At 37.9% G+C, this 17,187-nt stretch overlaps 1 protein-coding gene across 1 annotated transcript in view; it reads right to left on the minus strand.

The window, feature by feature from the left end:
- CFAP54 (cilia and flagella associated protein 54) overlaps nt 1–17,187 on the minus strand; it is a 173,878-nt gene that overhangs the window by 130,625 nt on the left and 26,066 nt on the right. The window contains 9 exon segments of the mRNA XM_067559769.1: nt 2,540–2,668; nt 5,012–5,076; nt 6,326–6,476; nt 8,380–8,514; nt 11,397–11,482; nt 12,103–12,274; nt 12,380–12,492; nt 14,571–14,666; nt 16,309–16,507. Coding sequence (XP_067415870.1) covers nt 2,540–2,668; nt 5,012–5,076; nt 6,326–6,476; nt 8,380–8,514; nt 11,397–11,482; nt 12,103–12,274; nt 12,380–12,492; nt 14,571–14,666; nt 16,309–16,507 — 1,146 coding nt within the window.

The raw sequence follows: 17,187 nt of genomic DNA on the forward strand, positions 1-17,187 counted from the left end.
TTGTTAATTCAGTATGTTGAGGAAGTTCCAGCAATTTGACATAACTATAAATATTACAAATATTCAGAAATTAATTCTTTTTACAACAGTCAAAAGCAAACTCAATCATAAAGTATAATACACAGATACAGGTAAGAAACATAACATGGATTTCTGAATCTTATAATCATAAGTCACAAAAGTACACCCAAATAGAACTATTTATATCAAAAGCTAAAGAGTTCTATCCATGGTTAACTAGTCTACAATAGGTTATGGAAACAACAGATGCTGTCCACTCCAGGGAAATGATCATTTTCAACATGCCTTTTATGTAGGATGGGTGGAGAAGATGTGTTTGACAATGTGTATGAGCCAAATCTGCTGGGAGGAAGAATTTAATCAAAAAATGTGACTGATAATTTGGAATCATTTAAGAACATCTTACTAGATACCCAGAAAGCCATAATTGAGGAAGAATGCAATGTTGGTTAAAAAAAACCAATCTGGTTTACAGTGGAAGGTGAAGACAGCTATAAAAAATTAAAAAATAATATATAACAAATGAAGGAAATGAGACGTTGATAGTAATGAATGCAAATCAGAACTTAGGAACTGTAGAAAACTGTTAAGGGAAGCAAAGGGACATAAGGAGAAATGTACAGCCAGCAGAGTTAAGGACAATACTTTTTAAAATATTAGGAATTAAAAGAATCCTAACAATGGTATTGATCCATTTCTAGATAAAAATGGTACAATTATTAACAATAATGCAGAAAAGGCAGAAATGTTCAATAAATATTTCTGTTCTGTATTTGGGGAAAAACAGATTATATAGTTTTATCATATGGTGATGATAACACTTTCCATTCCACTCGTATCTCTGGAAGATGTTAAACAGAAGCTACTAAAGTCATACATTTTTAAATCAGTAGGCCCAGATAGCTCTTTAAAAAAATCTTAGGTACAAGTTGTCTGAGAAGCTTGCTGGACCATTAATGTTGATTTTCAATAAGTTTTGGAGCACTGAGGAGATTCCAGAAGAATGGAAGAAAGCTAATGTTGCGCTAATTTTTTTAAAAAGGATGATAAATGGAAGCCCTGGGTAATTATAGATCTGTCAGTCTGACATGGATCCCAGGCAAGATAATGGAGTGACTGATACAGGAACTGATTAATAAAGAATTAAGTAATGCAAATCAACATGGATTTATGGAAAATAGATCCGGTAAAAGTAACTGGATATCTTTTTGATGAAATTACAATTTTGGTTGATAAAGGTAATAATATTGAAGTAATAAACTTCTGTAAAGAGTTTGACTTGGTACTGAACAACATTTTGATTAAAAAACTAAAACTATGTAGAATTAACATGGCACACATTAAATGGATTAAAAACTGACTAACTAATAGGTCCCAAATGTAATTGTAAATTGGGAATCATCAACGAGCTTGTGTGTTTCCAGGGGGGTCCTGCAGGGACCAGTTCTTAGCCCTACGCTATTTAACATTTTTATCAATGACCTAGAAGAAAACATAAAATCATCACTGTTAAAGTTTGCATATGACACAAAAATTGGGGAAGTGATAAATAATGAAGACGACAGGTCCCTGATTCAGAGCAATGTGGATCATTTGGTAAACTGGGCACAAGCAAACAATATGTGTTTTAATATATCCAAATGTAAATGTATACATCTAAGAACAAAGAAGGCAGGCCATATTTATGCAATGGAGGACTCTACCATGGGAAGCAGGGCCTCTGAAAAAAAATTGGGGGGTTGTGGTGGATAATCAGCTGAACATAAGCTCCCAATGTGACATTGTGGCTAAAAGTGCTAATGCGATCCAGGGGTGCATAAACAGGGGAAACTGAAGTAGGTGTAGAGCGGTTATTTTACCTCTATATTTGGCACTGGCAGGACTATTTCTGGAATACTGTGTCCAGTTCTGGTGTCCACAAATGAAGAAAGATGTTGATAAATTGGAGACGGTTCAGAGAAGAGCCACAAGAATGATTAAAGGATTAGAAAACATGCCTTACAGTGATAGACTCAAGGAGCTCAATCTGTTTATTTTAACAAAGAGAAGGTTAAGGGGTGATTTGATGACAGTCTATAAGTATCTAGAGGGAAACAAATATTTAATAATGGACTCTTCAAACTAGCAGAGAAAGGTATAATATGATCCAATGGCTGGAAGTTAAAGACAAATTAAGACTAGAAATAAGAGGTAAAATTTTAGCAATGGGGGTAATTAACAACTGGAACAATTTACCAAGGGTAATGGTAGATTCTCCATCACTGACAACTTTTAAATCAAGATTGGACGTTCTTCTAAAAGATATGCTTTAGGAATTATTTTGGGGAAGTTCTATGGCCTGTTTTATAGAGGTCAGATTAGATGATCACAATGGTTCTTTCTGGCTTTGGAATCTATGAATCTGTTAAACTGGTGCCATGATTTCCAAGTGTGAACATAGCCTGGGTTTCTAATTTAATCAAAACCCATTGTATTACCTACAAATCTTGTTCTAATTTGTCTTTTTTGAATACTCTACCTTTGTACAACAGTTGTCAAGTACTGATTTTCCATCTGGTAAAATGGTCATTAAGCGAGACATGTTCATTCCATTAATTGCTTTTTCAAGATTTTCATAAGCAAAATGTAACTGTTCTGCAGGGCTTTTCTGAAATAAATTAACATACAAATAAACTAAGAGAAGTGCTAAGAACTACATTATAAACTATGGAAAACAAAGTGTAATAATTTTTTGTTGTTGCTATGATGTGGAATCTCCATCATTGGAGATTTTTAAGATCGGGTTAGACAAACACCTGTCAGGGATGGTCTAGATGATGCTTGGTTCTGCCATAAGTGTAGGGGACTGTACTAGATGACCTTGCAAGGTCCCTTCCAGTCCTACGATTCTATGATTCTATTAAAGTCCAATCATATTCTCTTCGGACAGACAATATTCCCATTGGTTTCACATGCTAATTTTGAAGTTTTAAAGTTCATTTTTTAGTAGTGGTAAACATATATATTCTCAGTCACATACATACATAACTAAAAACACACTTGGACAGAGTCTCTTCAAACTTTCTAAAAATTAAAAGCTGCAAGGGAAAATTTCTCAGAATATGTTTATAACAGAGGCAAAATCTCAGCCATAAGTTTAGCATTCCCTACCAACAATTTTACAATATTCTATTTAAAAACTATCAAAAATATAAAGGATTCAGAAACTATCATTCTAAAGTTAAGATATTACAATATTAAGGATGCTCCCTATGCACATGCATTAAATTACAGGGCTAGATTTTTAAAGGTATTTAGACACCTATTGGGGTTTTCAAAAGTCCCTAAGTGCCTAAAAGTCATTGATTTCAATGAGTGTTAGGCACCTACGAGCTTTGCAAAATTTCTATTCAGTGCCTAAATACCTTTTAAAATCTAGCCCATAGCCTTTAAATACAAAATAATGCTATATAGCTTTTTTCCTATAGGGCTTAGCAGTGGAACTTTAATGTTCTCTTGACATAGAGATTTTTAACATGAAATTTCCTAGATTTGTTTAAAAGAAAAAAATGCCATAATCTGGAAGTATTTGCCTGGACACCACTGTAAGGCCCTGAACTGCACAAGGGTGAACTCTCAACAAGGTAAGGGCTTCTGTGAAGTTGTTTCATTCACACACAACTTACAAAACAAAAGTCACTTTTGAGGGTCTCACTGAATTAAACAAGAGTCGCATTATGGACATCTTTTATACAAAAACTAAATTGATTAAGTTTGGTAGATCCCAAAAGAATCAAATTACTAATCTTCCTCAAAATCTTAAGGCTGGTCTCATGAACTGCAATTGCACTGGTAGGATTGGGTACAGCCACTTCTCCCTACCCCTTCCTTTCTTCTCCATTTCCCCCTCCCTGCTTTTCTATGTATATCTGACTGGCTGGAGGGTAGTGCCACTCCAAAACAAGGAGACAGAATTAACAACAGGCCACCTGGGTGGGTTTGAGCCAATGACTGGACAGGGGGCTAGGACAGGGAACAAGCCTGGGAAAGTTCTAGAAAAGAACAAAAGAAAGGGCAGGGGAGAAGCAGCAGCACTGAGCTGGGACAGAGAATGAGACACCCTAGAATGTTGGGGTCCAGAGCCACAACTAGGAGCTGTTTGGAGAAGAACCAGCTGCTTGCAAAAGGGGACTCTTACAAACATGCAGTCTGGAGACAACAGGACAGCTGAGACCACACCAAAAGACCAACCAGTTTGAGCTCACAACACAGGTGTCAGCATCAAAGTGCAAAGACAGTTAGATTGATGGGGGTCTTTTGCATTGGCGTGGGGCACAGAGTCTGTGTGTGTCTAGCCAAGCGTGGGGGTGGGGACTATTTTGCTATATGCTGTGCCAAGGGAGTCTCTGTAGCCCATTAAAGATCCTGACCAAGTCTACTCCTGGCTCTGCCTAAGTTGGATAAAAGTGCTGTTCTATTGTTAAGTGTGGTGCTTGTTCCAGGGTCTAACTCTGACCTCCTCGGAGGGAGGTTGATGTTTGTGCAAAGATGTGTGGGTGGGACCTGGGACCCCTACCCCAACACTGGGAACCCCCACCTGACCCATCACTATGTGCAGAAATCAGCGGTGTTTGGAGGAGCACTCAAGAAACTGTCTCACAAGTCCATCCCAAATGCTAAGGCCTGCTCTGACTGCAGAACAACAGAGAGAGTATAATGGAAAGAAGTATGAACATGGTATAAAGAAAGAATGAGATTTAGCACAAAACATCTTTCAGATCACAGAGGACTATACAAGGTCAGAAAAAAGTAACTTCTCTGGGTTTACATGATGAAGATTTTAAGTATCTATAATTTTTCTGTGCTCTAGCATATCTGTGCAAAATGTTTCAACTTTATAAAATTAAATACTACATTTTATAGGGATGTTTCTCACTTTAAAATGTTTAGAAAGGGACATGCGCTGTGCTTTCTGAAAATGTTATTCAAGTGGCAAGTAATTATACATTACCTTCAGTATTTCAGGAATGTCACAGATATGAATTTGTGAAGGTAATACTGATTCACTTTTTTCTCCTGCTGTATAAGAAAAAAAAAGTAAAATGAAAATAAAAATCAACTGTATTGAATTTATAACACTAATACTAATTGACTAGTTCTATTAATAAATGGAAGACCTTGGAAATGGTACAGTTTTCTAGCACTTGTCTGTGAGAATTAATCATATTGTTTCAATTACCACACGCTTTTTAATGCTCTAAAACAATAACTAAAATGTGCAATTACAAAGACTATGATTTGTAAATAAATAAATATATGGTAGTTTAAACGTATAACAACCTTCATATTGGCTAATGGTAATCAAAGTAACCCAAGAACTTATCTCTTAGTTCATTGTCTTGTTTTAATATTTATATTTATTTTTCCTTTTACAAAAGTACATTTTTATCTGATTCTCCACTAGCTTTTTTAAATGAAAAGTATTTTATATGGGCATTTTAACAAATGTGTTTAGTACTATAATTTTTATACAACAGTAATTTTCCATTAAAAAAATGTACTGTTACCCTTTTTGGCCCAAACTGTTAGCCAATATACGGTGAGTTGTGAGTGTTTCTGTTAGGAGAAGAAACTGATGACAGAGACAGGTATTTCTTTGATGCAATCCTGTTTATTTATAATGACCATACACAAAGTCTTGTTTCTCCAAACACAGTAGGAATCAAACATTAGGAGGCAGTTTCATTGCTCACAATTCCAAGTATCTTTCCACTCATAACTGCCCAAAAAGCCCCTCTCTTTGCTGTCTCTCAGGGCCATATTTCCAGTTCTTCTCTTGCTATCTGTTTGGCTGGCTTTCTCCGTCTCACTGGCTATTCTGTGGCTAATTCTCAGAGCTTCTCCTCACAAACAGACATACCTCCACCCAGCAAAACCCAGAGGAACACCTCTATCCACATAGCACACTTTCTCACTGGCCTTGCATATGGCCTGTGTTTTAGGTGGTGGCTCCTACGGTCTCCAGCTATCTTACTCCACTCCATAAAGGAGCTTAACTGATTCTTCCATTTATCCTGAATCAAGGGCATGTGTCAAACTCAGAAACTTAGGTCTTAAACATTTATATTTTATAGCATTTTTAAAAATAAAATCAAGCATGCTGCTATCAAAAAACAACCAAAAAAAGTAAATATATTTGAAAACCTATCCCAGATTTTCAGTTTAGAAAATGGCCAACAAAAAAGAAAACTGATTAGCAAATTATAATATAATCCTTCCATATCTACTTCCAGTAACACTGCTGTTATCTTGTTGAACATTTTACCTGCTTTTTTCCCAGATTTTTTTGCACAGTCAGCTATGTTCTCCAATATCGCAGTCAGACGTAACGTGACCTCTGCCAATACTATAACATTAGCATCTCCTATATTACTGCTGTGAATTACTTCATTTATTATCCAAAGTATGTGAACCCACTAGAAGAAAAATATATAAAACAATCTTAAAGCAGTTCCACAAAACTGATTAAAAAGTATTCATATTTAGGTATTCCAAATATTGATGATTTTTTTGCACTCCAAACTGTTTAGAGACACTTGTAGATCGATCATAACACATGGAATATGATAATACTTGGCCTTTGTGAAAAAAGCACACAAAAGGGGGAAGAAATTCCTTGCATCTCCCCCAGCCCCACTTATCTGCACAAGAGTTAGGCAAAATATAGGCCTGAATATTCCTCAGAGGAATATTAATTTAAGTGGGGTAACTTGCATTGTTTTTCCAAAGTACAACACTTAATACATTCACTTTTCCATGATTTCTCTGACATTCCTTCAGATCACAAAGTTCTTTTTTTTTTTTTTTTTGCATGGGACCTATTGACCTATTGTACTGTATATTGGTATGACAGAATGTCAAATCCCATAGCAGATTTCATCAGGAGCATAGAATTTGGAAGCAGTTGTTATCACCTTTTAGGCTTGCAAGCCATGGGAGCATATGATCCAATGTTGTTTCTGACCTACAGTGATCCTTAGACAGGATGAGATCCTTAACCCCACTCCAGTTCTTTTATGCTGAGTAAAAGGGATGGAGCAGCATAAAGGAGTTCTGAAAGCCCCAATTCTCTTGGCCTTGGCACAGAAGAAGACAGTCCTAAAGCAGCTGTCCAAGGACCCCCTCACAATCCTCATGGACTGGAGGGAGAGAAGGGTGCCTGGGGTAGGGTCACAGCACTATGGATATTCTTGGCACTGTTGCTGACCACAGGTCAGCCCTGGAAGATTGTCATAACACATAGAGGCCCCCAGGAGTCTATGCCTTAATTACACCAGGGGCCTTTTCAGCCTTCAGAGTATCCCAAGACCAAAATGACTCAAAGATGGCTTAAAGCCATCTCTTCTCACCCTACCTCCCTGCAACTTCCTTTCCCTGAGCTACAAGTTCTCTGCTGCACCCCCAGTGTACACCTGCTTAGTAAAAGCCCAATAAACCCACAGCAGCAAGTCTCAGAGCCAGGATCAACTGAGTCGGGCTTGCGCTATGGGGCTAAAAATAGCGGTGTAGATGTTCCCACTCAGGCTGCAGCCAGAGCTCTGGAACCCAGCCACAGGTGTCAGTTTTAGAGTGCGGCCCTTATGCCCTTGGTGCGGGCATAGTTTCCAGCCCATCCGGAAACATCTACACTGCTATTTTAAGCCCCATAGTGCAAGCCTGAGTCAGCTGACCCAGGCACAGAGACTTATTGCTGCAATGTTTTGTTTGGGGGTTTTTTTCCTGCAGTGTAGACATAGGGTTTTTTTGTGCAGAGGGACAGCACAGAATCTTGCTCCATAGTATTTGGGGGATTTGCTTGAACCATATGGATTTTCCTTTCAAGAATGAACAGAACATTTGTGATGGAAGTGATTCCCCCAACACTCTGTCCCCCAACCACTTTGAACAATCTGTTATTTTCATTTGGTTTGATTAGTCCTCGATAATAGACTGGACCTTCACAGAGAAATGGAACAGAGATCTGTTGTTTGCCTTGCCTTTTTTTTTTTTTTAAAGGTGCTTTGAGGTGGGAGTAAATTTCTTCCTCCATAATGACATTACTAAGAATATAATGTGTTTACATGTGAAGAAAATAGAGGAGAAATAAAAAATACTGTTATTAATATTAGGGCATTTTGTATACCTCACAATGTATATGTACCAGTTTGGAATTACATTCCTCACAGAGTGAACACACAATTCCCACTTGCAACTAATGGGAGTTAGGTCTTTATCAAAAGAAAAATATACTTCTGAGAGTTGAGACCTAAACATTAATTTGGTTTAGTTATCATAGAATGTATTCATGTGAATGGAAATATAATAAGAAAAAATGAGTACTTTGTAAGCTTTGAATTTGTAGATATATTTTAAGTAGTCACTTCCACTCATCTGGATCCGCTGAACTCCTACTTTGCACTTCTGCCACAGAAACATTACTATATCAACAAGTATTTCTTTATCTGGTTGGAGAGTCTGAAAAAAGAGGTGTTACAATAAATGCATAAACAGGTGCAGACAAATTAGTTTTTAGTAAAATAAGTAAGCCAATTTATACTTTGCCATATTTAGTATTCTTATAAGGGATGCCATCAACATGAAATCTAGCCAATATGTTTTTAAGAGGAGTTAAAAGGAGTTTCAGGTCTAACATCTGCCCCCCTGACCGCACCTCCCAATTTTTGGAGGGAGGTATAATCATTTTTTTAATACTTTCACATACCAACAAGAAAAAATAAAGATTCACACAAAGAAAAGGGTGTAGTAATTAACTACACAGGGAAAGAAGCAAAATTGACTATATGGAAAATGCTGCAACAAGTAAACAAATTTGAAAAATATGAAAAATAATATGGATTACTAGTTATATTAACCTTAGGAGTTCCTTGAGCAACAGAAAGTAAAATATGTGAAAACCTAAGTGTGATTTTTAAGTTGAAAGGGTCTTTTCTGCTTAGAATTATTGCAGAAAAATCCCATGCACTACTACAGACTAGTGACCAACTGGCTAGGCAGCAGTTCTGCAGAAAAGGACCTTGGGGTTACAGTGGACAAGAAGCTGGATATGAATTAACAGTGTGCCCTTATTGCCAAGAAGGCTAACAGCATATTGGGCTGCATTAGTAGGAACATTGCCAGCAGATTGAGGGAAGTGATTATTCCCCTCTATTCGACACTAGTGAGGCGACAACTGAAGTATTGTGTCCAGTTTTCCCCAGAAAAGGATGTGGACAAATTGGAGAGAGTCCAGTGGAGGGCAATGAAAATTATTAGGGAGCTGGGAGGCATGATTTATGAGGAGAGGTTGGGGGAACTGGGCTTATTTAGTCTGCAGAAGAGAAAAGTGCCTTAATTTAATAGTTTAATAGTAGCCTTCAACTACCTGAAGGGGGGGTTGCAAAGAGGATGGAGCTAGGCTATTCTCAGTGGTGGCAGAAGACAGAACAAGGAGCAATGGTCTCAAGTTGCAGTGGGGGAGGTCTAAGTTGGATATTAACAAAAACTTTTTCACTAGGAGGGTTGTGAAGCACTGGAATGGGTTAGAGAGGTGGTGGAATCTCCATTCTTAGAGATTTTTGAGGCCCAGCTTGACAAAGCCCTGGCTGGGATAATTTAGTTGGGTTCCTGCTTTGGGCAGGGGTTAGACCAGATAACCTACTGAGATCCCTTCCAACCCTATGATTCTATGATTCTTCTTCAGTGTCAGCTCCCAATTTGCCACAAACATAATGTGCTATAATTGCAGTCTTATGTAGACTAGGAAAAAAAAGGTGTTTTTACCAAATATGTCAGCAAACACATCTTAATTAAGAATTGTTTAAAAGCATATGATCTCCTAGTAAAGATGTGTTTTAACACCTTTAAATACATGTTATCCAGTTGCACCCATATTTGTAAAGGTGTTAAAACCTGTCTACATTAATAGCTATTTAAAAATACGTTAGCATATAAATGGGTATGTCTTCACAGCAGTGTTAACTCAAATTATCTACAACTGAGTTACTTCTCTCAAGTTAGCCTAGCTTGAATGAGAGCAGCCATACTGAGGCCATGTCTACACTTACAAGCACAGAGTGGCACAGCTATACCAATACAGCTGTGCTGCTGTAAAAGCGCTCTTGTAGCCGTGTTATGCCAACAAGGGAGAGAGCTCTGCCATCGACATAATGAAACCAGCTCGATGAGTGGCGGTAGTTACACTGGCAAGAGAGTGCTTCTTTCCGACATAGAGCTGTGCACATAGACACTTTTTTTTTTACCTCCCTGAATGACAAAAGTTTTGCTGACATAAGTTCTAGTGTAGATATGGCCTGGGAAATAACTCTTGAACTGCAATGGTGGTATTAAACTCACTAGTGTGTGATACTAAAACTTCTGGGGGTGTACCCCAGGGACCTTTGCACTGCAGTGAGCTCAACCAATCTATGAATTGTGGGAGAACTTGTCTGTCCTTTCTGGGTAGATGGAGAATTGTGGGAAGGCACTGAAGAACCAGCAGCACTCAAGTGGTTCTAACCTGCATCCACACTACAGAGTGGTCATGTAAGCAGCTGACAAGTTGTGCTAACTGGAGCTTTAGCCTATACCTCCTAATATTCTAGACACATTCCACCATATTTGAGCACACTTGCTGCCCCAAGTGCAACACAGCAAAAAGGAAGTTGATCTCCTTCCTTGACTATTAGGAAGCTGCAGTTAGCCTGGTAGTTTTTGAAAATGTTTTTTAATAATTTTATCAAACTAGTTTAACTACATAGGACCAATCATCATAAAAAGTAAAAGTAAAATAAATCGTAATCAATCACGTTTTATGGATTAATTAATTTAATTTTTGTTGTAATTTGTAAAATTTGTCAACTAAGCCATCACTTCCTCTGACCTTGAATTACACATAATGGTACTGTCAGGAATCAGAGAGCCAGTCTCCAGGCAACCTAATGAGTGCAGCTGACCTGTAGTAGGCTGTCTGATTGGCTGCGCCATCTGATTATTTGGAGGAGTCTTGTAGGCCCAGCAGCAGTTCAGAGGCTGCTCAAAGCATTTGCCCAAAGCTCTGTTAGCTTCTGCTCCTGCTTTGGTCCTGCCTTGGCTCTCTCGAGGTAATCCAGTCCTGATCTTTGGCTGTGATTCCTGACCTCTGACTTGGCTCTGGCACCTGGCCTTTGACTCCAGCTCTGAGCTTGGGCTCCAATTCATGGCTACCATCTCCTGTCCTAACTGCTAGGCATGAATCCAACTCGGATAATTGGGTCTGACTCCTGCTCCAACCACTAGGCATGACTGCCCAAGTCTCGGTCATTTGACAGATACAATAGCAAATACTGCATACAGCAGAAATGTGCATAATTCTTTTATACCTGCTGAGACGTACAGACACAGGAAAACACTGTGGTTGCCAAAGTGACAAGATCGTCAGAAGGGTCTCCAGGCTTTAGGGATCCTTCTACAGTCACAATTGACAAAGGAGGAAAAAGTAAAAGCAAGATATTATGTCCTCATACAAGTTTCATAAAAACATGATGATTTCAATGAAGCTACTCCAATTTACACCAGCTGCAGGATAGGATATGAAGGACAAGCACATTTCCCATTTTACACATTCCCCACTTCTATGAAGATTGCAAATTACCATTTTGGTAAGTGGAAATGATTGCAAGGTGCATGTTATTTTGCAGATGACAGAATACAGATTTAAATGACAGAACACTTTAACAAGTTCTTCATGTTTAAATGAGAAGAAGTCTAAATACATGAACCGCAAGAAAGGGCACATAATGTCATATATGTCTGTTCCATCCAGGACTCAGTTTTTTCCTGGAAAACTGTCTGAAAATACCAACGTCCTATTTATTTGAAATGTCATTAAGTTAAGTTTTGACAAGTGAAAGTAAGTAAGATATAATTTAGTAGATCATAATTTTTCAACATTTAGCTACAATGGCAGAACATTTTATACTGTATTTTAAAGAACTTTTCTATAATCAATAACAAAACTTCTTTCTGAAAAAACTATATTTGAAATGTAATTATTTCAACTCATAGTTGTAACTGGCTAAAACACACCTTGAAGTGCAATGGTTTTTCTTCCAGAACTACGAGACATCATGGCTTCCTTGAAAATATTTTCCTGGACAGAGAGACCATGTTTAGATCTTCTTGTAGACACCAAAGGCTGCATCGCAATAATAAGCCTGAGTTCCATTTCTGCTTTCTTCCATATTGGATCATCTTGATTCTAATAGTTTACACAGAAACAGATTATGTAAATTTGCCTTGATAATTTATTAATGGAAGCCCATTTTAATACCCTCATATATACTGTATAGTAAATTTGGATTACCTGAAGAAAATTAACAATCAGTCCAATAGTAGAATCAAATACATCCCACTCTTCATAGCTGAAAGCTAATTTTATAAACTTCATAGCAGCATCTCCAGAAACACCATTTTTCCCTACAATAATGGCAAATAAAAATAAGATTTTTAAAAATACAACATTCAGTAAAATTAAAACCATTTTTGCATTCGTGTAATACACAGCTAAAATTACACACAAGAATTCTGCAGACATTGAACAATCTTGAGGGATTTCTCAATAACTCCACAAGCTAGACTTTCTGTATTATATTGTTGGATATTTTTCAGTATGTATAAGACTGGACTGGCATACCTGCACTGTCATGTTACATTCCAAAAGGCCATGTTGCTGTTGATATTAATGAGTCTTTTTCATGAAGTCATGGACCTAATTCTACCTGCCTGCAGAAATGCCCTCAAAATGGGCATACACACATGCATCCATAGTCTCCACATATCCCCCCTTCATCCCTCATCAGTAATGCTGTCTGATAGAAAGTAACCATTTGTATCATTGTTGCTACCACTGTTATACAATTTCAACAAATCTTGTACAACATGTAAAATGTCATCAGAAAAGTTACGATTTGCTAAATAAGATTATCCTGTTTAAATCCATTTATCATCACTGTATCTGAAGTTATGAATATTGGCTATGTTTCAGTATCTCAAATGTGTTTGTTCCTGGGGTAACACCCACAAGGTAGTTTACATCCAGACTAACCAGCCCATTGTGTGGACTATTCAAGCTTTATGGTCCATTAAGGACACTTCACTCTAACAATGTGCCATAGAAGAAACTCATCCCACCCAGTAAGCCTTCCTGTGGACCCCTCGGCATAGGTATGGGCAATGGCTGCTTCTGTGAGTCATCAAAACATGGTAAGGACATGTGTTATGCTCATGTGACCCTAGACTCCATCTTGTCCCAGTAACATTCCACAAATTGGGCTGTGCACTTTGTTTGAGCCAGTAAATTTCCAGGCACATGACAAAGGGTATAAAAGACTCCTGAGATATGTCCATTTTGCCTTTTTCCTGCCTAAGTCTCTGGACCGTGGATTTACAACTAAAAGGAACATATTGAACTATGGACTGAGGATTTTTCCAATCTTTTGGAAGTTACCAGAGAGACTTTACAAGCCAGCACTGCTACAAACCTGATATAAGGACTTTGCAATTATTTGTATGTATATGATCTATTAACCACTATTAATTATCTTATTCTTTCTTTTATTAAACCTTTAGCTTTTAGTTACTAAAGGATTGGCATCAGCGTGATTACTGGTTAAAATATGAATTACATATTGACCTGGCTAAGTGGCTGATCTCTTGGGATTAGAAGGACCCTATATTTGATTAAATTGATTTTCAGTAACCACTCATCACAGAGTCTAGTATCTGGGTGGTGAGACAAGAGCTGGAATGCCTAAGGAGACTGCATTTTTGACTTCTTGTTAACCAATGTTGTGAGACAGAAATTTATTTTTGTTACTGGCTTGGTAGAATCTAATGATTGAATAACCACCAGTTAGTGCATCCATATAGGAGCAGGACAGAATAGGGAGTCTTGTGCTCCTTTGTACCATCGGCAAGGGCCCCAGCTAGTACACTCAGCAGTGTTCCGCATTCCCAAGAAAGTGTTCTAATCAGTGAGCTCCAAAGGGTATCCCTTTGGTGGAAGGTGCTGGGAAGAGAGTTAAATTAGTATTTGTAGCATGTATATTTTTGAAGCAGCACTAAGGACTGCTCCAAGGCCACATCATCCTACTCTGCACAGAAAGGATGACTTAAGGACCCTCTGCCCAGCCACTTCCACCCCATTATCCTCCCCAAGCACCTCTCACGATTATAACATCAGATGTTGGTCTTTAATGCTTGTAAAGCACTTTAAGATCTCTGGATCAACTGTGCTATGAGAGTTTAACGTAGTAGCATTTTATTATAATGCCTGTATGTTTACAACTTGCTACTTCAGTAAAACATGTAATAGTACCGCTGTAATTAAAATGGAAACAATACTTAATTATCAGTTGAGTGCCTAAGTACTAAGAGAGGGTAGGATCTTGCAAACTCTCTAGACATAAAACTACCACTGGAGTGAATGGAAGTTTGGCATGCTGAGAGCTTGCATGTCTGGGTTCAAAATGCTTTGAAAATCCAAACTAATTTACCTGTTAATATCAGCTGCAGAAGTGTTGATGATGCATTTATTACACCAGAAGGATCAATATAATAATTTCCTTGTGTACCAGCAAAGCTGCCACCACCTTTAATAGAAGTAACTCATTAGATCATAATACAATTTATTTGATGTTATACTTTATTTAGTCATAATCAGGACTGGTCAGAAACCAGAACTCCTATTCTGCAGGAAATTCTGAAATAAAAAAAAAAAAAAATCAGCAAAATGAAAACCATAACTTCAAAAGTTCCTATGGAACAAAGGAAATCCAAACTTTCTGTTTTGAAAAATCAAAAGACATTCTGTTTTGATTTTTTCTAAACAAAATTCATGAGGCTCCCCAAGCTGCCCAGAGCTCAAACTGCCCACTTTCTGGACTACCAAGATGCTTGAAATCCCTGACAACCTTGTCTCAAGCCAGGGCTTCTAGGGCCCCAGCTCTGTAGCAGCACACAATGCAGGCAAACAAACCGGCGGGAAGTCTGCCTGGTTTCTGTTGGAAGAATCAATAAAAGTCAACACGTTCCCACAAAATATTTTTATTTTGATGATCAGCATTTTCTGACAGAAAAATGTTTTGTCATAAAATTTCTGACCAGCGCTAGTCATAATGATCTTGGAAGTAGAATACAATTATTAAATGTATTTACTTTGTATATATTATTTTATTACCAAAACATCTTCCACTCCAGGGTTCTAATTCTTCCATTATTTACACCTCCAGAGAATCCTACTAGCTTAAATGGAGAGACGTCAGGTGGAAATCACTGCAAAATTTGGCCCCTCAAGTGTCCTACTGAACAGCTATTTTATCCAGTAAATATACTGGATTAGACAGATTCTTTCCTCAATTACACTCATGCAGCTGAAGTTACAGTTAGTGGGGATCTATGGGTGTGACTTAGGACAGAAAATGGCCTGCTCTATCTACCCAAATCTAAGAAATAGAGACCTTTGGTTAATAATTTTAAACATTCTAGGCATACACATAATAAGGAGCAAGTAAATATTTGGCTGTCAAAGACTTAGCTCCATGTGAAGCTTGAACAAAAGAGACTTTTCAGCACATCCCACGAGGAATGTGCAGCCATCAGTTGTGATTTTAATGACATGATTAGTTGATTTGTGCATGCTTTTTAAACAGAAGCTATTTAAATGTTTTTACCAGTAATAAAACATATTCACTTCTCCCTACACAAAGCTTAACTAAATGTACTTTGTTCAGGGAATGAAGTGGAAGTCAAGAGGTGGAATCCTCCACCACCCCCTACAGGCTGGCAATATAAGATGGCAGCATAGCCGGTTGGAAGCTAGCATGTAGCATTCCCCAGCCCATGTGCTGGAATAGTAACCACAGTCCCTCTACACATGCTCTATGCCAGAATGACTGGATACAGATCAGCATATTTACAGTGACTCCTACTCTGGGTCATCACGAAGACCCCTTCCATGCTGTCCTATTCAGAGAAGGTGCAGACTTTCTGTGAGGCACAAGAAGTTACTTCAGATATACACTGGTAAAACTGAGAGCTGAATCTGGCCCAAGATTTTAATTTAATTATGTCAAATTTTGTGAAGGTAAAATAAAAAATAAATAATTAAAGTTTGGTTTTATTAGTGCTATTGTTATAACTGAAATACATACTTCCGCCAGTGAGTTTCTTCTTTTATGGACATACGAAACATGGAGGTTCTTTACCAACATAGCCTCATTTTTATGCCATTACCTGCCAGGATATCCATGCCTGCAAAAAAAAGCTCTGAAACCACATCACGAATCTCAGTTTCATCAGGAACAGGTGGGGCAGGGCGCAACACTCGTCTATTACTATCAGAGAGAGCTTCTAGGATGGCAAGGAACTGGGCTGCAGTGCCATCAAACATCTCTGTCAGCAGCCGTTCTGTAACAGTACGAGGCCATGGCAACTAGACAAGAGAGAAATTTTTGTAAGATCTTACAATATTTCAAATGAGTTATAATAAAGCAACAATTTTTTCTAAACAGCTCTCCATGAAAAAATGAGTGCAAATTTAATACAAGAAATAACACTGCAGTATATACTGTGGTTGTGAATTCCAAGATCCAGCGGCACAGCAAAGCATCAGACAAAGTTTGTACAGTACCTAAGGAATGCAGTAATTTCACAATAACCACGTACACTGCTGCACGCTATTCTAGTTAGAAAACAATACAATAGAAATCATGAGTGGAAAAAATATATTAAGGCTGTGTAGTTCAAAGCTTCCCACATCTTGCCTTGTGATCACATGGGCTTGATCACTGGGAGCTGAAGACTCCCAGCACTTCACAGGAAGTCAGTGAATAGAGATGGTGCTGAGCCCCCCACAGGGCTAACGCTACAGTCCATTAGGTTGCTCCTTTGGTCTGTACATTTGCCAACCAACATAATGTAAAACACAAGACAATACACACAGAAACATATGCATTATGTTTGAGACCTAAGTAATGAGAAATCTATAATAGAAAATAAAAAAAAAATACTAATCTCATGATGCTCTGTTTAGATGACTGTTTTTTCCTTGTCAAAATCATTACCAGCTGTGGAGCAGTGAAATGGAGACCTAGTATATAATGGTCACCTGCT

Source organism: Emydura macquarii, unplaced genomic scaffold (genome assembly GCF_026122565.2).
Source record: "Emydura macquarii macquarii isolate MOO-44397 ecotype Brisbane River unplaced genomic scaffold, CSIRO-AGI_Emac_v2 contig_2205, whole genome shotgun sequence".
Classification (NCBI taxonomy): Eukaryota; Metazoa; Chordata; order Testudines; family Chelidae; genus Emydura; species Emydura macquarii.